The sequence below is a fragment of the Artemia sp. Qi Xiang Cuo genome, chromosome 4 (genome assembly GCF_049724085.1).
Source record: "Artemia sp. Qi Xiang Cuo chromosome 4, ASM4972408v1, whole genome shotgun sequence".
In the NCBI taxonomy this organism is placed as follows: Eukaryota; Metazoa; Arthropoda; class Branchiopoda; order Anostraca; family Artemiidae; genus Artemia; species Artemia sp. Qi Xiang Cuo.
Window position 1 is genome coordinate 37,588,862 of NC_142797.1, and position 23,106 is coordinate 37,611,967.

General features: G+C 37.7%; 2 protein-coding genes across 2 annotated transcripts in view; both read left to right on the plus strand.

The window, feature by feature from the left end:
• Window positions 1-23,106, plus strand: part of LOC148953083 (sex-lethal homolog) — a 57,401-nt gene that overhangs the window by 23,592 nt on the left and 10,703 nt on the right. The window contains exon 2 of the mRNA XM_089088288.1: window positions 19,315-19,542. Coding sequence (XP_088944414.1) covers window positions 19,392-19,542 — 151 coding nt within the window. The 5' untranslated portion in view covers window positions 19,315-19,391. The remainder of the gene's footprint in view (window positions 1-19,314; window positions 19,543-23,106) is intronic.
• LOC148953085 (protein CFDP2-like) lies at window positions 542-1,915 on the plus strand. Its single transcript, XM_089087862.1, has one exon. It carries the CDS (start codon window positions 542-544, stop codon window positions 1,913-1,915), a length of 1,374 nt encoding a protein of 457 aa, XP_088943988.1.

The window sequence follows — 23,106 nt, forward strand, 5'->3', positions numbered from 1 at the left end:
TATTGTGAGACAGAATAATTATCTTTAAATGAGATTAGCTGTAGTGGTAACTTTTATCTAATTTCTAATTAAAAAAAACAAAGTTTTTAAAAGATAATAATCAGACAATCCCAACTAGTCTTATCACTAACTAACTATCACCTATATACATAATATTTAAGATTAAAAGCTTATTGTCTATGTACAGTATACCTTTATTTGCACTTTGGAGCAACATTAAGGTCCATACTGGATCTGCTGTGCTCCATGTTGAGGATGTTGAAATTTGGTCACTGTGTTAGGGCCCAGTGACACACCATTAGAGAGGTCTGCTGGAGAGATATAATTTAAGTCCACTTATTAAAAATGACCCCAAGATTGACATGGCCTGTAATGACCATTCTTCAGTGGTTTAAAGCTGACACCAGCACATAATAGAAAATTTGGATAGAGTATGCAAGATGGTTAGGTATGACAAGCAGCATCTAGTGTATTTAAGGCTAGTTATAGTACATTTAAGGAGACCAAGGCGGGAATTTTCTCTTGAGACTGCTTGTTGCCAATGGCTACCGCGTACGGGGAAGCTGACGACCATCATAGGCCTAGGACGACTCCCAGACGGAATGAGAGTTTAATATCGGTGAAAAACACTCTCAATATTGGTACACTAAATACCCGGACTTTAGCTAAACCTGGCAAAATGGATCTGGTGTTGAAAGAGATTGATAGATACAAGTGGGATTTAGTCGGTATGTCTGAGACGCACCTTCCTCGAATCAGAGAAGAAAACATCCTTGGAACTACTTCCTACTGTCGGGACGTTCTGATGGTGTCCATTGGCAGGGTGTTGGCTTCATCCTCTCCGGCCGCCAAAAGGTCCTTAGTGACTTTCACTCCTGTATCGGTGAGAATAGCGACCATCCGCCTGAAACGGCCCATCAAAAATCTCTCAGTTGTCCAGATATATTCCCCGGATTCAGCCCGCAGTGAAGAGGAGTGTGACCAATTCTACTTTCAGCTACAAAGTGTCACTGACCAGATCCCCAAAAATGATATACTTATCGTGTTGGGTGACTTTAATGCGATAGTTGGCAGTTGCCATGCAGGTCGAAAAGATGTCATGGGCCCACACGGACATGGCCGTCTTAATGCAAAGGGAGAACGGCTTATTGACTTCTGCAGGGAGAATGAACTCTACATCACTAATACCGCTTTTAAGCACAGACACCGCCGAAAGGTAACATGGAGATCCCCTGATGGAGTCACCGAAAATATGATCGACTACGTCCTGATATCCAAACGTTGGAAGTCATGTGTAATGGACACTGTCTCACTACCCGGTGGAGATTTTGACTCGGACCACACACTCCTGATGTCCAAAATCAAGTTGAGCTTAAAACGTCTCCCAAAAATCACAAAAATACCAAGATTCCGAACGGAACTCCTCCGAGACCCCACCAAAAAAGCCACGTATAACTGTAGCCTGTCTACAAAATTCCGTGACATCCTGAGTACTTCCAATCCACTCGCATCTCCCGAAGAGATGGATCGCTTGGCTGAACATGCCACCTCTGCAATCCTCGAGACTGCAAGCAACATCCATGGTAGAAAAGCCAAAGTTGAAAAGCTTTGGACCACTGAAGAAATAATTCGATTATGCAACCAGAAACGCCTACATAACAACAAATCTGACCAAAGCAGCCGAGACACCTACAAACATCTCAAACGGAAAGTTGAGCGTGAAATGAGGAAGGCATTCTGCAGGCATATCGCCAAAAAGTGCAAGGACTGTGAAACCCAGTTCAAGAAAGGCAACAGCCACAAGCTCTTCAAAACAGTCAGCGAGCTAGCATCCAAAAAAGATCCCTCAACTTCCGTAATCCTAGACAAACAGGGGAACGACATCAATGATGCCAAGATGAAGCTTGAACAATAGAAGGAATACTTTGAGGAGAAACTGAACCCAGAAGTAATGACCAACCCAAATGTCCTAAAGTCCTTACCAATCATAGATCAAGACCCCCCCTCCACCTCCGCTTAGAAGCGAGACCAAAGCGGCTATAGAATCCCTAAAGCGAGGCAAAGCTCCGGGGCCAGCTGGTGTCACTGCTGAACTGATCATTGTTGGTTCAGAAGACGTTGTCGACCTATACCACAGTCTTATATCAGCCACCTGGTCTACTGGAAACGTCCCACAGCAGTGGTGCAAGGCAGCAATAGTCCCAATACACAAAAAAGGCTAGAAGAAAGAATGTGACAACTACTGGCCCATCAGCCTCACAAGCCACCAAACCAGAATCCTGCTTCGCAGAATTCAAACAATCACCACGTCTGTTCTTGGAGAGTATCAAGCGGGCTTTGGACTGGGACGATCAACATATTGACCAAATCTTTACTGTGCGTCAGCTTATGGAATGGTTCTTCGAGTTTAACAGAGACCTCTATTAGCTCTTTAATGACTTCCGACAGGCATTTGACCTAATATGCAGGAAAGGCTTGGGGCATATTATAAGACACTACGGTGTCCCAGATGAATCAGAATCATTGAGGACATGTACAACCAATTCAAAAGTTAAATACTAACCTTTGGTTGGCTCTCTGGTAAATTCCCAACAACTTCCGGGGTCCTGCAAGGATGCATTCTCTCGACGCACTTGTTTAACGTGTTTCTGCATGCCATCCTCTCCCTGATACCCGTCAAATATGGAGTCAGAATAGGAGGAATCTTAATTGACAAACTAACATATGTGGATGATATCGTCCAGATGTCCACTACCGCCCAAGAACTCCAGAGACAGGCTGACTGTATGTTCCAAACAACAAAACCGTCTGGTATGCACCTTAACGCAAACAAGATCAAAATCATACAAAGATCATGCCAGGATATAAAACACCCCCCCCTCGAGCGTTTTAGATAGTGAGAAAGTGGAACGAGTCAATAAATTACGTTTCTTTGGCTTAACTAGTCTCCCTACAGCTGACAACTGCCCCACGGTTGATATTAAACACCGGCTCGTCCTTGCTAGCTCTAGCTTCAAAAGACTATCAAAAATCTGGAAATCTAACCACCTTTCAAACCATCTGAAAGTGCATCTATTCAACAGTCTGATCATACCCATTGCTCTATATGGGTGTGAAACCTGGACATTAAAAGCTGAAAACGAGCGCAACCTCCTTGCGTTCGAAATGAGATGTCTGCGCCGGATAGCCAAGATCAGATATACTGACCATATCACAAACGAAGAAGTCCGAAGAAGGGTGATTTCGCAAGACACTATCCGGAACAAAATTCGAAAACAGCAGCTGCGCTGGTTCGGCCACGTAAAACGAATGAATCCCGAACGCATACCTAAGATCGCACTTGAAGGGACAACTAAAGGACTTAGACCACGGGGAAGACCGCGCAAAAGGTGGATCGAAAACTTTGACCGACAACGCATTGCCCAACTATCCCAAAACACACTTGACAGAACAGCATACTAAGCCCTAGTTCATTGGATTTCTTTGAAAGGAGTGGCCCCAAGACGTCCCATGAGGATGGATGGGACTTAAGTAAGTAAGTAAGTATCTCTTTCTTCAGGACTAGTCTTAAGCACTGAGTTTGACAATTAATTGGGATCAGACATGTTGTACTGGAAACGAGGGTTATTGCTACCAAAGTGAAGGGCACTGCACTTTAATATATTAAACTCAAGTAGTCAATCTTGTGCCCATGTTTGGATTTTAGGAAGGTCACACTGCAGGCCTTTTTGGTTAGGGGGTCCAAACAGCTTGGATTCATCAGCATAGAAAGCAATGTTGTTTTGTATTCCATTCACCATATTTTTAATTTAGATGAATAATATAGTAGGACCAAAACAGTGCCTTGGGGGATCTGCTTACAGCATCATATGCTCTGGAGAAAACCTTATCATAATTGACTGAGAAGAGTTGAACTTGCTGGCACCTTGTTGAAAGCCTTAGCCAGATACAATAGAATCAGGTCCATAGGCATTGTAAAAGTGCTGCAAAAGCATTTGACAAAGTTCCACATCTACACTTGAACATAAAACTCATGTCATCTGAAATTAGTGCAGACCTTGTGGGCTGGATCTCAGCTTTTCTTACAAATAGACCAAAGAGAGTGAGGCTTTTTACTAATGAAGGAGAATTAATCCTCTCTGATAGATGTGGTGTTCTGCAGGGTAGTGTCTTAGGACCTACCCTATTCAATTTCTATATAAACAATATTTTTAATTACCTACAAATCATCTAACTCTTTATGCTGATGACTCAAAGTTGATTGGTGCAGTCAATCATCAGTTACTACAAGCCGATCTGAACCATATTCAAAATTGGGCAACAACATAGCACACGAGCTTCAATATTGACAAATGTAGTATTGTTCATTTTGACAAGTCCAACCCAGATTTCAAGTATACTATGGTCAATTCAGCTGTAAATAATATTCAAGAGCTGTAAGGTTGGAGGAAGCAATGGATCTTGGAATTGTTGACAACCAGTGTAAATTCAATTCAAACTGAAAGAAGATTGTGTCTCAAGCAAACTGTGTCCTAGCACTCTTAAAAAAATCTATATCCAGTAGGTCTCCCTATGTTTTTGTGAGGCTGTACATGGCCCTTGTAAGACCAGTGCTTGATTTTGGAATGTGAATAGCATCATCAGGATACAGGGGTGACATACAGCTTCTGGAAGGGGCGCAAAGGAGAGCCACAAAGGCGGTATCTAAGATGAGAGACTAGTTTTAAGATGATCGTTTGAAGGAGCTGAAAATTATCTAAACTGGTTTACTGACAACAAAGAGCTGATATGCATATGACATATAAGCTTACTTCACAAGAAACCCCCCCCCCTCAATTCATGTGTCAATTTTCCAAAATATTGGCACTGGCGGGAGGGGACATTCAAAGAACCTGTTTAAGCCATCTGTCAAAACTCAACACTGACAACAGTTTTTCTGCTGTCATGTAGTAAACCACTGGAGTAGTCTCTCAAATACAACAATCTCAACACCCAATGATGAAGTTTTCAAAAAGCTATTAAATATCAAATGTAATGGTGTTTCCTGGAAATACCAGTGGGTCTGCTCTGAAGTGCATCTGATTTGCTCTGAAGTGCAAATTAAGGTAATAGGAATTCCTTTATCCAAGTGATCTGTTTTGGTGTCATATGTCTAAAGGGGATTGCAATTTCTTTGGAAAGCTTCTTCAGTAGTCTTGGATGCACGTTATCAGGACCAGTAGACTTGTCGATGTCTAGCACTTCAAGTCGTTTTCTGGCAACTGGAGGTGATACTTGAACAGGTTTCATTGGCTTAGGGATGTCACAGGATGTGCTACAAGGTAGTGGACCATCTGATTCACTGGTAAAAACTGATGCAAATGGCTTGTTGGGAAGTTCTCCCATCATCCATACAGAGTGTTTTTACTGACTATATGCTGTGGTCTTTACTAGAAACATGCTTCCAGAACTTCTTTGGGTTAGGACAGATACTTTTCTACTCAGAAAATATGTCCAAGATTAGGCACTGGGGGTTTTACCTTGCAGCCCCAACTATATATTTCCCATGGATTTTGCCATATCTCACTCTTGTTTCAACTTAATACCTCTAAATTATATCAACATTGACAAAATTAAGAAATAGAAAATGCATAGGAAATACATAATTTGGGCTATATATTTGCACATTAGGGGAGGACCTTCCAAACTCTGGAAGTATAGAAGGCCTGCCAAAGCCCAGAGTACCAGTGTGCCCAAAAAAAGTAGGCTGAATATTTTGAGTGCAAGATCAGTATACCCAATAAAAGCACAGAGGAGTTTTATGAAAACAGCTAGCTCTTGCTCTTTCAAATAAGATGAAATCTTACCTGTCTGTGTTGTTCACTCTTTAATTCTGAAATTAAAGAAAAAATTTTCTGGTGTTGATTCTATTTTCGCAAGGCAGATTCTTAATTGAGCATCATCTAGTCATGGGCGCCCATATGGGGGGGGGGGCTCCCCCCCCCCTGGCTGAATGATGCGGCCTTATTTTTATATTTTTGTTCTGAGATTTCTATTATATAGCATTAAAAGTGCCAATTAGATGAGGTTTGCCCCCCTGGAATTCAGCTTATGGGCGCCCATGCATCTAGTTATGCTGTTTCAGATAATCCTGGTCTTTGGTTTAGTCCATATGCAATTTTGTGTTGGATGAATAACTTCCATCCTTAAAAGGGCCAAACAGACACTTCCATGTGCAGTTCTTATTGCCCCATTACAGTCTTGTGTACTATGTTTAAGCTCTTTGACTCATTTATGATAAGAAACATTTAAGAAAAATGTTCTGCCCCTCATTGTCAGTTCAGGTACCAGCAAGGTTTAGGTACAGAGCATGCTCTCTTATTACTTGTAAATGTGCTAAAGGACATTGACAACCAAGATGATTTCTTGATTTTATGTGCACTTGATGTTGCAAGAGGTTTAGACTGGTGTATATTTGTGCAAGTTTTGCCTGAGATTCATATGAAAGGTGCTGATGCTATGATAATTATTTGTCTAAGATATATGTATAATAGAAATCTTAAAGCTAAAATTAAAGATGGTAGTCTTCTATTTTGGATCATGGAAGGTGTATGTCAAGGAGCTTCGACATCTCCAGTTTTGTACAATAATTGCATTACTGGTGCTCAGGATAAGTTGAACTGTATAGTTATCTTGAAAGGAGTTGATCTCTTGCTAGTCACATTTGTAAAGGACTTACTGAACCTTTCCTGGACTTTCCAAGAATGCTGTACCATTTAACTAAAAAGGAAATAGAAGCACAACAAGTCTATCTGGCTCTGAAGTCCCTTTTGCTATCAGCCCCACTTACCTAGGTATGCCTATTGGAGGAAATCTGAAAGAAAGTGCAAACCTGGCACTGAAAAAATATGCTTGTTTTGAAAAAATAAGATTTCGGATGCATCTGCAGCCCTAGTTTCAAATATTTTGTACCTAAATAGATTTCACTGTTCTCAGGTATATAATACCCTAACAATTCCTTGCCTACTTGCTTACGTTTGGTCTTTTTTAACTTTGGTAAGAGAAAGCAAGTTCACCACCTTTTGTTCAAATTTGCAAAGCATTTGATGGAACTGCTAACATGGGACAAGTAATTCCTTTCTGTAGAGAAAGTATAGATTGGTAAACCCAGCCAGGGTTATTGAGAAGCGTATTCATGATTTTTCTGCTGAATGCCAGGAGTCTTCCCATCTTTGGTCATTTCTATTTGTCCTATGTTTGTAGTTGTCAAAGTATGTTTTTCTTTCTGTTGTTTCTTTTTTGTCTTTCTTGATCTATACTGTCTTCTGGGCCCTGCCTAGTTTTTTGTGACAGGTTATAAATAAAATCATGATACAATGAATAGCCTCAATTGTGCATCAATACCAAAAATACCTTAATTTAATAAAAACAGTACCATTAGAATCATTATTTTGAGCTTCTATTCAATTTCATCGCTGTTACAGGAAAAAAAGGCGAAATTTCACAATTTTGAAAATAAGAGCTTGTTACCTCTATATGCTGAATCTAAAGGTATGATTTCATTAAGATTGCTTGACTTTTTGGTGGTGTCTTCATCGTTTTTTGAAAAACAGGCAGTTTTTCTCAGGCTCTTAGCTTTTGCTGGGTAACATTAAATTTATGAATTTTGTATATTTGGAATCAGTATAAAAAGCCAATTCTTTGATGTATTAATTGCTATTGAAATTCCCTTTTTTAGAGTTTTGGTTACTATTGGCCTGAGTTGCTCCTTACATAGGCCTACTGTTTTTTACCACAAACTGTTTAATGGCAAGTCACATTTTTATGGTCTAAAGAGACTCCTTATTGGAATTCCAAGATTTCACTTCATTGAATCAAATGAATAGGTCTACTGTTTTTTACCACAAACTGTTTAATGGCGTAAATCATCGGTTTAATGAGATAAGATAAGGTAATATATTTATTTAAAAAAGATCACTATCACAATCCCACAAAGGGCCGAATTCGGACTTCTGAGTTGACATTATAAATGGTTGCACTAAAACTGGCAAAATGCACAAAACAACAACGAAATAGAAAAATCATTATGAACAATCATTTAACAGTCAATAATTAAAACTGTAAAAAGTCAATTAAAAAGTTAAAAAGATAAAAACTGGTCAAAGTAAACTTACACAAATACGAATCGGAAAAAGAATTAGAATGGACATAAAAAAAGGAAGGGGGGGGGGGGGAAAAACCGAATATACACAAAAAAAAGAGCGAGACATAAAGGCATCGGAATGCTATATGATTCCTTTGTCACTTATATTAAAAACTGCAAAATGGCAAATAGTTAAAAATATAAAAACTGAAAAAATAAATAATATACACATTGACAAATGTTTAAAAAACAACATAAAAAGGGGATAGGGAACAAAAAAAAAAGTATAAAGAAAAACGAGCTATTTCTTTTATTATATAAGAGAAAAGACAAAATTTCTGTACAAATTAACCACTATTTATTATGTCAGTAAAAAAAGGGATAAAAGATTTCTTATACCGCAAGGTAGTACAAAGAATGGGAGATAAGGTGGGGATAGGCTGAGACACAGTTTGTGGAGGACGATTTCTATCAGGTACATGGTAATCAGGGAAAAGGGACGCAGTACGGGGGTTCAAAAGTGCCAACTTACCAAAACGGAGGCACAAATTATTTCTTCGTCTCTCGAGGGTCTCTAGGTTTGAAATATTTAACAAATGCAAATATGCCCTCTTTAAAAATAATTCTTAGAGCTCTCTTTTGGACATTTTCAATTCTTTGTGTTGCTTCATTAGAGAGGCCAGGGTGCCACACAGGACAAGCGTACTCTAATATGGGACGCACAAAAGAAATGTATACTTGTAGTAAATGTGATTGGGGGCAACTAAATTTGTTTAAAAGTTTAAGGAGGGAAAGTGAGGAGTTTGCTTGTCGTAGGATATTATTTATATAGGCAACCCATTTCAAACTGGAATAAATTGTAACACCAATGAGTTTAAGTGATGTAACAGAGGTTTCAGGAGGACTAGAAGCAAGAAAAAGGGGAGGGGATTTAAGGAAAGTTACTGAGAGTATTGCGGAGTTGGAAGGGTTAACTGTCATGTCAAGGGAAGACGCCTCACAGGCAATATCGTGGAGTATGCCCATTGGGTTGCTAAAGATGTTTTTATGACATATCTCTAAAACTGTCAATTCATCGACAAATTTCCATCTATTGTCATAAAGGGTTGAAAGGCTGTTAATCATAAGAGAAAAAGGAGAGGGCCTAGAATAGTCCCCTGAGGAATGCCATTAAATATGGGGAGATGATCTGAGAAACAATTTAGATATTTAACTGCTTGAGATCTATTAGAGAGAAAAGAGGCAACGAGCTTAACAAGGAAAGTTTGAGTGTGAAATTCATTTATAAATCAAACAGCTTGAAAATTTGTTTAAACATTGGAAATGTGTCACAGGTCCCATCTACTGACTACTGAGTCATATCTATGCAGTTGGAAAAAGCTGAGGATCACCCATGGCTGGTACAAAAGAAAATTCTGATTGAATTTAGAAACATTATTTCATTAGCTACTCTAAAAATTTTCATCTTTGAGGTGAATCCTGCCCCAACCAGTCCAGTATTTCTAACTCATGCTTGTAATATAATAATTAATAATTTGCATCAATGCCAGCTGTTAATACCAAATATAAACCACTAACATAGATTGGCACAAAAAGTAAGTAAATTTGGTGAAAAAAAGCCAAAAATACAATCCTTTAGAGGGGTCATAGTCATTTTTTGTGGTCTTTGTAGCTCTGCCACTAATGAAAATAAATTCAACTTCCTGATGTCTAGTTAATATTATAGCATTATTTTCTTTTCTCTTAATATTTTTGAATCTTAAATTCACAAATAGCATTCTTGTACATTAAGCTTTATAATTATTATCAGTACTGAAAAAGGATAAGTGTTCTTGGAATTGAGAATTGGATTGGAATCAAGGTGAAATAAGGATTAGTTTCTGAATCAGGAAAAATTTTGGAATCATGCAGAATTTTTCAGCAAGAAAATTTTGAAGGGTATTTTTTGTGTATTAGCCTGATGAAACTGTATTCCTTGTTTCAAATTGAGTTTATATAATAAAAATGGGATTTCTTTTTGTTTGAGCAGTTTCTTGCAGTTTTTAATTTTATAGTGAAAAAAAGTGGCTCAACATATATTTTATTTTCAGTAAAGCATAAATGAAACTCTAACCATCAAGGGGTTGAACAGGCAAAATCCCTACTTTTATTTGTGCCAATTTCAACATGTTTTAGGTTTGGTTTGAATTTTTTAATTTCAATTTCTATTTGCTTTAGCATTCATTTTTTCATGTATAGTTATGTCTGTTTGGTTAAAGTTTGACCTGACTATTCATTGAATCTTTTGTGACTACTCATTGAATTGAATTTGCTGAATCTGCTCCTGGTATCATTTACTCATTCATAGTCATTTCTCTTCATTTTAGGTTTGACATATTCTACAACTTTATTTTGACTCGTTTTATATTTAATATCCTTCTTTTCTTTTCTTGGGAAGCATAAAGTTTTTGTACTAAGAACTAAAATATGAGATTGCAATTCAAATTTAAATCTGAATGTTCAGTCAAAGTTTTTGATCTATCATCGTTTTCCTTAATAATTTTTTAGTAACCTAAAAATTTACTGAAAAATTGGAGAGAAATGAGCTAGGGGGATTTTCAATCCTACAGATGGAAAATCGTTGGTATTTCCATTATTTGCAACTAGCAACAATCAATCAATCAATCATTTTATTAATACTAAAACACTATTACAAACGTAAAGAAAAGTTATTTGGCCCAAGAAGCTTGGCTTGTTGTGGGCCAAACAACACAATAATAAAGCGCTATAAGAACTATAAATATTACCCGAAATCAAAGAATATGTATGAAATAAAGATGAAAGAGAAGAATAAACATTAGCATACAGTAAAAAAAAAGTTATTAGTATTACCCCAGACAGAGCAGCAATAAGAAAGGTAAGTAAAAATAAAAGCATAATAAAGAGAAAGCATAACATCTGGGGGAAGAAATGAGTTAACCCAGTGCAACATTGAAGACTGGCGGAGGATGAGAGAAAGGTTGTGAATTATATGAGGGTTAAAAAAAAGAAAACAGTCAAGATACACACCAAGAAATTTCACCATAGTAGCTTGCAGTATAACATCATTCCCATAAGTCAGGATGATTGGCTTCCTTACGTCTCTCATACGATAAGGGGTTCTGAAGTGTACAATGGCACTTTTTTGGCTGTTGAGAGTCATACCATTTGACCGGTTCCATTATAGCTGAACCCCCGTGTAACTGAACCCCAAGCAACTGAACCCCCGTATAACCGAACCCCCTTGTAACTGAACCCCCGTGCAACTGAACCCCCGTATAATCGAACCCCCGTGTAACTAAACCCCCGTGCAACTGAACCCCCGTGCAACTGAACCTTCGTGCAACTCAACCCCATTTAACTAAACCCCCGTGTAACTGAACCCTAATGTAACTGAACCCCCATGTAACTGAACCCCATGTAACCGAACCCCATTGCAACTGAACCCCCGTATAACAGAACCCCCCGGCAACTGAACCATTAGGCACCTGACCCCCAGGACACTAGCCCCTCTTGCAACTCCACCCCCATGCAACTCAACCCCCTTTAACTAAAACCCCTGTAGCTGAACCCTCCCGTACCTGTAACTGTGTGTAACCATGTAACTGTGTGTTAACAGAACACAACTGATGAGCGAAAAGTGATGAAAGAGAGGGGTAATACCGAACTCTCAGCTACCATTCTTGGGAGACATCTGACAATTTATAAGTAACCATGGAATTCCTGTGTTGTTTTAAAGTCACTTTTCTGTGAATAGGCAGCGTGGTGGCAGAGTGCACCTGGCGACGATAAATCACATCTGTCCAGTTTTTTGTCAGGAAAAAATTTCTCAGTAATAATCTATTGCTCCCGCTAGCATTCTGTACTTCTAGATCCAGGTTTATGGACCTATGGGTAATCTCAGGCCTGAGTGTGGATATATTTCTTTTCGGCGACTTAATTTTCTCTTTAAGCACTCTCTGAAAGTTCTAGCTTAATACACAAATCCCTTTTTGAGATAGACCATTTTGAAAAACTGCACGCAAAAAGTGTCTTTTAGTTTAGTTGAAGTTTCACCTCAAATACCTCATTCTGTCAAATTTTCAACTTGATATGCGTAGCCTTAATAGTGCTAGTTTAATAGTAGCAGAGGTCGTAGTAGGAGCAGTAGAAATAATAATAGTGTTGAATTAGTAGTAGTAATAGCAGTAGTAGCAGGTAGATGCCCCAAAGCTTCATCTTGATACGCTAAGCTGTTCCAAAAAATTGCTGATACACCTGTATCAGCAGTCTATATGTTGTTGCAAGTTACCACTTATTAAAACTTAATGTTTTTACACAACAAGTGGTTGTTAAAACTATGTAAGAAGCTCTTTCGATCGGAAATTGAACACTATAGTTCAATTTCAAAGAATAAAATATAATCACATGACACTCCGTCTTTCCCTCATCACTGCCACCCCCCCCCCCAAATACATCCGAACAAAAAAAAAAAAAACATTTTTTTAAAAATAGTATGAAGATAAAATAACCATGCCTATGGGGTTAACAACCCCACCAGCAGCATCTGGGGCAAGGGCTGTAAGTTAAGCTAGTCGCTCATTGCTAACACATAAGGTTTTTGCAGAAAAAATTTTGCATGAAATTGGGGGGGGAGGGGCTCCTTCGATTGGAAATCAAAATTTCCAATGCACTTTTTCAGAGTTAAAAGTGATCGGAGGGCTTCCACCCCAAAATTTTTTCCCCCCAAAATATCCGATCTAAATTTTGGGACGGCCATTTTATTTAGAACAGTTTAAAGGTTAAATAACTATACCATAATTACATAACTATTGTTCATAACCCTATTCTGTTTTACCCAATGTAAGTACGGTGGTTGAGTTGCACGAGGGTTCAGTAGCACGAGAGGTCTGTTGCACGGGGTTTCAGTTACAGGGGGGTTCAGTTACACGGGGGCTCGGTTATACGGGGGTTGAGTTGCACGGGGGTTCAGTTACATGGGGGTTCAGTTATACGGGGGTTCAGTTGCATGGGGGTTCAGTTACATGGGGGTTTAGTTAAATGGGGTTTGATTTGCACGAGGATTCAGTTAAAGGGGGTTCAGTTGCATGAGGGTTCAGTAGCACAGGGGTTCAGTTGCACGGGGGTTCAGTTGCAGGGGGGTTCAGTTTCACGGTGGTTCGGTTAGACGGGGGTTCAGTTACACCGTGGTTCAGTTACACGGGGGTTCAGTTGCTTGGGTTCAATTGCTTGGGGTTCAGTTACATGGGGCTTCAGTTACACGCACACCCATTTGACCAGCACCAATCTTTTACTTTATCAAGAAGACCTTGAGCTAGGGAAGTGGCAGATGGCAAGTCCACTGCAGCAATGAAAAAGTTACTGTCGTCAGCAAAAAGAATAGGGTGCACAAGGGGGTGAAAACCATCAATAAGATCATTAACGTAAATTAAAAACAAAAGTGGTTCAAGCACAGAGCCCTGTGGAACAACCTTCAACACAGGTAAAGTAGTGGAAGAAGTACCATTAACCGAAACATACTGAGATCTTCTTGACAGATAAGACGTTAAACATTCTAGTAGGACTCCATGCACTCCAAATAAAGATAGTTTAGACAAAAGAACAGAGTGGTCAACCATATCAAAGGCCTTTGAAAAGTCAAGAAATAGACCCAAAACACACAAGCCCTTGTCCAGATTAACACACACAAACTCTGTTGCATCTGAAAGTGCATACGAGGTAGAGAAAGTGGGACGAAAACCATACTGATGGTTAGTTATGAGACAATTTCCTGCAGTCGTATTAGTACTAAATACAAATGAAGAGAGTCTACGATACACTACCCTTTCAACAACCTTAGAGATGACAGGAAAATCAGAAATAGGTCTATAGTTTAAAAATAGAGATGACTCAACTTTTTTATGCAAAGGTAAAACATTATTAACTTTAAAGAAATGAGAAAGAACACAAAAAGAAAGAGAGAGGTTAGTTATGTGTGAGATGGAGTTAGAAACAAACTGACCAATTTTTTTAAGAACATTATTACTCAAACCAAAACCATCAACTGAACAGTTACTTGGAAGCTGAGAAATAATACTATAAATTTGAATATAACTGCATGGGGAAAGGAAAAATGACTTTTCTGCAATGGGAAAACTACTTACTCTACTCTTGGGTTGAATGGGAACCGAAGGAAGAGTGGTGAAATAAGAATTGAAGGCGTATGCAGAAGAATTTTTATCCACAATAGATCCATCAGCTTTCCTGTAATGACATGGGGGGACTGTTTGAGTTTCTTGCGAGAAATAGCTTCATTAACTACAGTCCAAACCTATCGCAAGTTCCCCTTACACTCATCAATTCAACGCGAAAAATAGAGGTTTTTGGCTGCACGTACTGAAGAAGTAACTACATTTTTATAATGTTTATACTTCAAAAGATCATCCTGCGTTTTACTTTTATATGCAACCTTGAACAGAGACGGCTTCATATCTGTAGCATTGGTCAGACCTTTGGACATCCATGGGCATTTGGGTATATAATTCCTTGGCCTCTTCCTAAGAGGAAAATGCTTATCCAACAGAGCTCCAATACGACACACAAATAAACTTGTTGTAGATTCAACATCATTAGCTTCAAGAACACTAGACCAATCATTATTCTGAAGACTAAGAATTAAATTAGAATATCTGTAAAAGTTCTAAAAGAAGACTCACCTTGCTCATCCACAGCAATCTCAGTTTTAGGCACAAAAAGTGATAGATAAATAGGGAAGTGATCAGACAGATCAGTGAAAACAAGACCAGAAGTAAACTTCGATTTAGGAGAATGAGAAATGAAAATATTAGAAGCTGCCAGACTTTTATCATAGGCAGCGCGCTAGCGCTGCCTAAGTAAGCAGCCATGTGGGCACAATGAGTTTTTTTTTTCATACCCGGACACTTCAAATCGAAGGAGTTGTCGTAGAAAAAAGGAGTATTCGTAGAAACTTCGAAAACGGTTCATCCGATTGAATCTTCGGATGGCTAATGCCCTTTTTAATAGTCGAAAGTGATTGGAGGACAACTAGGCCCCCCCACGAATATTATTTCCCCAAACACATCCAATCAAAATTTTGAGATAGCCATTTTGTTCAGCGTAGTTGATTTCCAGATAGAAAATATGTTTTGAGGAGGACACTCCCCCACAACCCTCGGCAAGGGTTTTAAGTTATGCCCTGGGGGCATATAAGGTTTTTATAGAAGGCGTTGTCGTAGAAGCTTCAAAAAAGGCTCATTCGATTGGAAATTCAAAGGGCTAGTGGCCTTTTTAATAGTCGAAAGTGATTGGAGGGCAACTACAACCCCCCCCCCCACGCCCAACATACCCCCAAACACATCCAATCAAAATTTTGAGATAACCATTTTGTTAAGCGAAGTTGATTTACAGATAGAAAATATATTTTTGAGGAGGACACTCCCCCACAACCCTCGGGGCAAGGGTTGTAAGCTATGCCCTGGGGCCATATAAGGTTTTTATAGAAGGCGTTGTCGTAGAAACTTCAAAAAAGGCTCATTCGATTGGAAATTCAAAGGGCTAGTGCCCTTTTAAATAGTTGTAAGTGATTGGACGGTAATTAACCCCCCTCTCACGCCCACCTTTTCCTCACACAAGTCCTATCAAAATTTTGAGAGAGCCATTATGATCAACTGATTTTAAGTTGCGTAAGTTGATCTTTTGCGAATGAAAATGTTCTCGCAGACCTCATGACAATAGTTATGAGTTAAGCTTTGGGGGTACATGTGGTTTTTATAGAACGCGTTTTCGTAGAAACATCAAAAACGGCTCAAACATTTAAAAATTGCAATGGATATTGCCCTTTTCAAGAGTCAAAAGTAATTGGAAGGCAACTAACGCCCCTTCCACGCCCACCATTTCCCCAAACACATCCAATCAAAATTTTGAGATAACCATTTTGTTCCACGCAGTTAAAGTTCAGGAAATTATACCTAGGAGCAGGACACTCCCCCCAGAAATTACAAATTAAACCCTTATGTCTTCCCAAGGCCAGAACAAAATTTGCACCTTACTGAAAAAATACAAATGAATGTGCATTGTCAGTTTAATATACATATACTGATATTTAGTAATCAAATATTAATATTATTTGATTTATTAAAGTTATAAAAGTAAAAATATTTAAATTTTTTTCAGTAAAGTGCAAATTTTGTTCTGGCCTTGGGAAGGCATAGGGGTTTTTCGCCCAACTTATGTTAATTTCTGCTCGTTTTGAGTTCGACTTGGTTATTTATTGTAATTTCTGTTCGTTTTAGGTTTCATTTATTATCGATGCTGATTTGTGGTAGTTTCACGCTTGGTAGATTATTTGATTTTATTTTTGCTCATTTTTTGTTTAATGGAGTTCTTTACTTTTCTTTGGAAAATTTATTTTGTGGAATTTTTTTTTTAAATTAATTTGCAAGAAGATGAGAATTGGCTAGACTTGGAAAGTGAATCCAGGCTGCTTGTTGAAAGTGTTTTTGCCAACAAATTTAAATTATTACACTTGCAACTCCAATACAAACTTCTAATTTTGACTTTTTTTTCTTCTTCTTGTGATTTGAAATTACTTCAAGAAAGGAATAGCATATTTGCTATTCCTTGCAAGATAATGACTGGAACTGTTCATTAATACTGGCTTTGGTTTTTTTAACTAACTTACTTTTTCACTAATTATTCATGACTAGCTGGTATAATTTTCAACAGCCTGTCTTATACTCCAGCTTCACTTTCCATTATCTTTTCTTTTGTTACTGGCACTTTTTCGCTGCTAAGATATGGCTTGTCAACCCCCCCCCCCCCCAAAAAAAAAAAAATTATGTTCTGTCTTTTTATCAAACAAATCTTCTGTGTTCTGTTTTATTGTGATCAGTGGTGTGTTTTGGTAAATCAATATCTAGGTTGTTCTCAAAGGATTTTTGTTAATGTTGTCTTTAAATAGATTTACGTTAATGTCTTTTTTTTTATAAGACATTCCCATTTTTTAAGAACACTTCCTTTGAATAAAATCTAAAAAGATTTTATTAATAATAAAATCTAAAAAGATTTCATTATTTTGTTGAAGGTAAAATGTACCAATTTTTAATACCATTGATATGCAGGACGTTAGAGCATTGTATTTCCATTACTGTAAGTTCATTTTATATCTGCGTTGTTGGTATAGGAACTAAAAGGTTATTTGAATGTTTAGTGCCACTGATGTATTACTGATGATGTACTGATGTATCTTATAGTAAGTTGGTTGCTAAGCTAAAAGAACAGGCTTGCCTATGCTTGGGTCCTTTTCATCCTCTTGTCTGATTATTTTAATTTGCATTGTTGTTTTTATATTTAATGTTGTTTTGTATGTTTTTCTTGTGCATGTGTTTTCTTTTTATTTTCTTTTGTTATTCTAATTTATGATAATGTCAATGTGTCAAAAATACATTAATTAGTTAGTATTGGAAATCCTTGAATGTTCTTGATTTCATCAAGGTCCTACTGATCTACTTATCTGCTTAAGAATTGATAGTTGAGGAGGGACTACCTGCAGCCTGGAATAAAAAAAGGGGGATAGAGTTGGAGAAGCCACAGGCTCACTGTTTGCCTGTATTTGTTCAAAATGAAAAAAAAATGCGTGTTTCCGGTTTAAACAAGGTGCTATTACCCTACTTCTCTGCTAAGAAATTGGCGGTTGGGGAAGAATAAATGCAGCTTGGACTTAGTTCGTTTTTGTACCAAGTCAACATCAAATGCATTTTTACACTATGTCAGGATGTTGCCTGTATTTGTACCAAGTAATAAATTTGCTTGCTCTGCACTGTGTAAGTGTGCAGCTTTGACTTATCACCAAGTAACTCGTTTTTAAACTGATTCAGGACTTTGCTCTTTTTCGTAGTGCATCCTCAAAATTCTGCAGCTTAGAATGAACTTTGTTTTGGGACCAAATTGGTCCACAGCTGGGACGCTTCTCATTTTCGAACCTAGCCAGCACTTAGTCCATTTTACAGGAAGCTAGGACTTAGCACCAAGTCAAGATCTAGCACATTTTTACACTATGTCAGGATGTTGCCTGTATTTGTACCAAGTAATAGTTTTCCTTGCTCTGCACCGTGTCAGTGTGCAGCTTTGACTTATCACCAAGTAACTCATTTTTAAACCGATTCAGGACTTGCTCATTTTTGTACTGCATCCTCAAAATTCTGCAGCTTAGAATGAACTTTGTTTTGGGTCCACAGCTGGGACGCCACTCGTTTTCGAACCTAGCCAGCACTTAGTTCATTTTACAGCAAGTTAGGACTTAGCTCGCACTGAGTCAGGACTTAGATCTCTTTTGAACCGAGTATATCCTTAGTTTTGAATTGGCCCATTTCGGCACTGAGTCAAGACTTAGCTCGTTTTTGTAGCCTAGTTGGTTTTCATGGTCCACCGTTTTGCACCAAGTTTGCATGGTCCGTCTTTTTGTGCTCCTATCATTTACATTGAAAATCATTACGTTCTTCTGGTTTTAATAAGCTCAACATGCCATCCTTTCTTCTAAAAGTTGGTAGTTGAGGGCAAGGGTTCTAGTAGTCAAAAGCCCTATTTAACGTTCAATTACACAGATATAAATTTCTTGCTTGATTCTGCTTTTAACAAGTTACAAGATCCCCATCTTTTCTATTAAAATCTATCTATGAAGAAACTCCCATTTGCATAATAAGGGCTGTTGCTGTTGAGTCCACTTGGGTATCATCCACCCTGTAAGTACATATTTGTTACCATTCTGAGTAAAGCAATTGTCTCAAAATTATAATACAATGCCATGGAGATTCGTGGGTGCCCCCCCCCCCCTTGCAAAACAGGGGGCAGGAAGAGGTCTGGCTGTCATGTTGTCACTTTCGATCCTTAAAATAGGCGTTCTAACTATCAATTTTTGATCCACTGATTCCCCTCTCAAGTTTCTATGCGTGTCTGTTTTATACAAAGTAACTGGGAAAAAAGAATGCAAGGGGGCACATCTCTCTTTACTAATTTAACGTCAAAGCGTTGACTCTAATATCCGCTATAACATTAAAAATCAATAGCGGTATACCAAGGCTATCCTTTCGTAGAAAAACTTTGTTTTGTAATGTAGCACCTGTAGAGTTTTACCGAGTGTTAATTTTGAGAAGGAATGTTCTGTTTTTGTTTTATAGATACCATCTATAAACTGTCTCAGCACGCTTTATTTTTCCCTCCAAGTCAAGTCTTTCCAAAAGGGTGCTAGAAAGCCATGCCTGATATCCAAAGCTGTTCTGATGCTTTGGATAAACTCCACCTAGATGAGTCAAATACAAACCCTAGTGAAACAAAAATTCAAAATGGAGGCTTTCAGCAACCTGAAGTGAATGGCAATGCTGCTCATGGATCAAAACAGAGTGATAGTAAGTACAGTTTTGTTTTATTTTGTGTTTGGGAGGCTTAAGGTCTGCATTTTGTGCATAAGATCCGGCTAATTTCTATCTTTCAATTTGATAGAAGGTTTACTTAAAACGAAAATCTTATTCTAACTTAGTGCATAAAAGAGAAACAGTCCTTTGCATAAATAATTAAATATTCCCAACATGCTGTCAACATCAGTCCTAGAATCACAAACTTGTATTTGTCTGTTAATTGTGCATCTGTAAATATGATTTAGAATAAAAATGTCAAATCAAGAATGTTCAAATACGTTTCAAATAAGACAGAATCTGGTTACATAAAGCTAGTCAATTCTCCATGAAAATTGATACTTAATATTTTACTAAAACCCAGCTTAAATTGTTTTGATTAGCACAACGAAAATGTTGCACGGTACCATCGCACACGATCGTTAGTTAGTATCACACCTGTGCATAGACGGGGGGGGGGCGGACCCTACTTCTCTTTCTAGTGGCTTTAGCTGATAGTTTTCCCAATAATTCAGCTTTTGTTTGCAGATTCTTGGGAAATGGACATGAAAGTCAGGTAATAGTTGGAACACAATCAATCTTTAGTTCTATAAAATTCAACAAAAGCTTTAAATTATAGTAAGAAAAGCTATTTTTTCGATATCCACCCCCAAAAAAACAAAACAGAAAAACAGGGGGTTAAACCATAGGGAAATGTGCATGGTAACTGTGCCTGGGTAAAACTTGAGCTTGCTTTTAAAGTAGTGAACAATTAAGTTGTGCATATATTTCTTTGATATTGATTGTAGTCTAAACTTTAATAAGCTGATAGAACTTTTTCCCATTTTCCAAAAATTAAATTCAAGTTTAGTTTACGAGTTTAGTCAAGTAAAAGGAATCTACTTCATCTTGGCATTAATTGTATGGCTGACCAAATGTAACCTCAGTACTTGAGAGAAAAATTCTTAGGTTTGTAACTCATCGGCTGAGAACACTTGTAAATCCACACAGAAAAAAGTCTGGAAGTCTGGAAGGTACTTTTAAATGGACCAAGGACGGCGAAAATAAAATATGATTCGTTAAGTACAAATTTGCAGAACCATAAATGTCTGAGAAAATTAGGAAAACATCAGACACTCGAATTTAGTTAAAAATACCTTTGGATGCAGTTAAGCGATTTTGGTAAAAGTGGGTGCTAAATAAATAAAAAAGAAACATGCTTAAAAATCGCCAACAAATAGGCTAAAAATGGTACCAAATAGCCTAGGAAGGTCTAGTTTTCCTATGAAGGTGTAGTTCTCTTTGGAGAGTCATCAGATCATTAATGACGAAAAAAAGTTTTTCCCTTTTTTCTCTTTGTTTAATATGGTAGCAATGAGGAAAGTGTGATACTGCTCTAAGAACTTCATAATTTTGGAACCATCAAAAGAAAAGTCGTAGAAAATCGCGTCTTTCAGGTATAAATACTGATAAAGTGGGTCGAAGATGTAAGAAATGTTTTTATTTTAAAGTCCTTGGTATTTTAACTAATTGTACTGAAAATTTAATCAAATTTACTTATAAAAGTATGAAAGCATGATTTTTGATTGGTCTGTAAGAATAAAACTCAGTCTGGCTACAAATAGATTAAAGACATATTGATTTTGATCTTATTAGATATATCTTTCTCTTTTTTGTCTAGGCTTTTTGTGTGTACCAAGTCTTAAGCATGAAAAGTAATTGAGCCTACATTGAATTTAATATGAGGGTGGTTTGAAAAGTTTCTCACCTCAATCTGGGACGGCAGCATCCATCAATAAAGGTAGATTATGTGGTTGCACGATTCTTGGAAAGATAATTCTAAAATTTCAGGCATTTTGGATGGACAGTTGGTAAGACAAGATAAGATAATATTTATTTTCCAAAGGCTATTACAAGCTCTAATAGAGCCGAATTTGCTTCATATTTCGAAAAGAAACAGAAAAAAGCAAAACAAATAAACAAATAATACAGCAAGAAAATAAACACCAATCAAGAATAAATATGGTCAATAAAAATTTAACCAAAAAAAAAAAAAAAAAAATCCAAGTCCAAGAACTAAAATGAACTTTGTGCGAATAATTGCAAAAATTAAAAACAGAAAAATAGAAAAAGAAAGGATGGGGGATAAAACAAAATCACAGGCAAGAAGAAAAACGTTGCCGAATTCGTATCTCCAGAATAGAGGAGGCAAAACTTTTCCGGAACCTCTCAGTAACGGTATGGATCGGTGAATACGTTGGAATTGCCAAAGAAGCTGAACGGGGGAGTCGGGGTTTAATGGGGTCGTGTAAATCGGGATTTGGTTTTTGATAGTCGTGTTAATGAGCCAATGTGAGAGTTTTTGTGAAATTGAAAAAAATCAAGCATCAGGACGTCATCAGATATTTGTTTTTGAAAGGCAAGTGGGCCATGCAAATCAAAGATGAGTTGCGAGTTGTGTACGGGGATCTTATATTATCATTTACCGATGTTAAATTTTAGGCAGATGAATTTAAACGTAGCAATACCAGCTAGAGAGACAACGAACGTTCAGGGTATCAAAGAACTCTAACCACTTACGATATTATGGATAAACTTCACCAGATTGTGCTAAACGTCCGTTGAATTGAAGAGAGAGATAGCAGAGTCTATGTTGTGCCCAAAGAACATGTTTGTCACATATTGAGTCAAATTTTGAGTGTGAGAAAGTTGTCCACGTGCTGGATGCTGTGTTGGCTTACGATAGACCAAAACATGTCCAAAGGAACAATTCAAGTGCTCTGTTGGTGCAGTTTAGGTGCAATAAAGGAATGAGAGTTTTGGCTCTGATCAAACACTAAAGGTGAAGTTTGGAAACTATATTATACACCTCAAATAAAAGAAAAAAAAACAAGCTCGAAAAAGCTATAAAAAAGCAAAAACTCTGGTTCAATTATCCTCAAAGAGGAAAAAACATTATAAAGAGCAAACTATGCATCGTTACTTGGTTTATTCATTGGTAAAGAGAAATGCTTGGAGGACAGAGAATTTCGTCAAAAGAAAAGGGTATCACTTTCGTAAACAAATGTTTTGCTGATAAAGACACCAGATACTATTTGGACGAGTTGAAGAGATGGGAGGATTACTACAAGAAGATCATAGACTTCTAAGGAAACTTTGTAGAAAAGTAAGATAAAATTAAGCAAAAAATGTCTAGTGTCTTTGCTAGGTCATAAGCTTTTCAGAGCCCGCTTGTGCATCGATTGAATGAGTACATACTAGGGCATGTGTGTGACTACCCGCGTATGTAGAAAAGTGTCAACTGTTCAGGAGAAGGGAAAACAAATTATTTGTTATTCTGTTGGTCCAGGGAAGTTTGAGAGTACGGCGTGTCAATATAAAGGTCTATGGATCTATTCCATATCGTCTGAACTATTCCACTCCTAAGGTCCTTCGCATTCTGCAGAGTCTTGATGTAACCAAATTCATGGGTCCTGACAATATTCCTAATATTGTCTTGAAGACCTGCAGTGCCGAATTGAGTGGGCCTTTGTCATTGCTTTTTCGGCTGTTCTCCAGTCTGTTAGTAAGAGGTTTGAT

What these genes read in the sequence shown, in the direction of transcription:
- LOC148953085 (XM_089087862.1), top strand. Translation starts at nt 542, where the DNA reads ATGGCTACCGCGTACGGGGAAGCTGACGACCATCATAGGCCTAGGACG.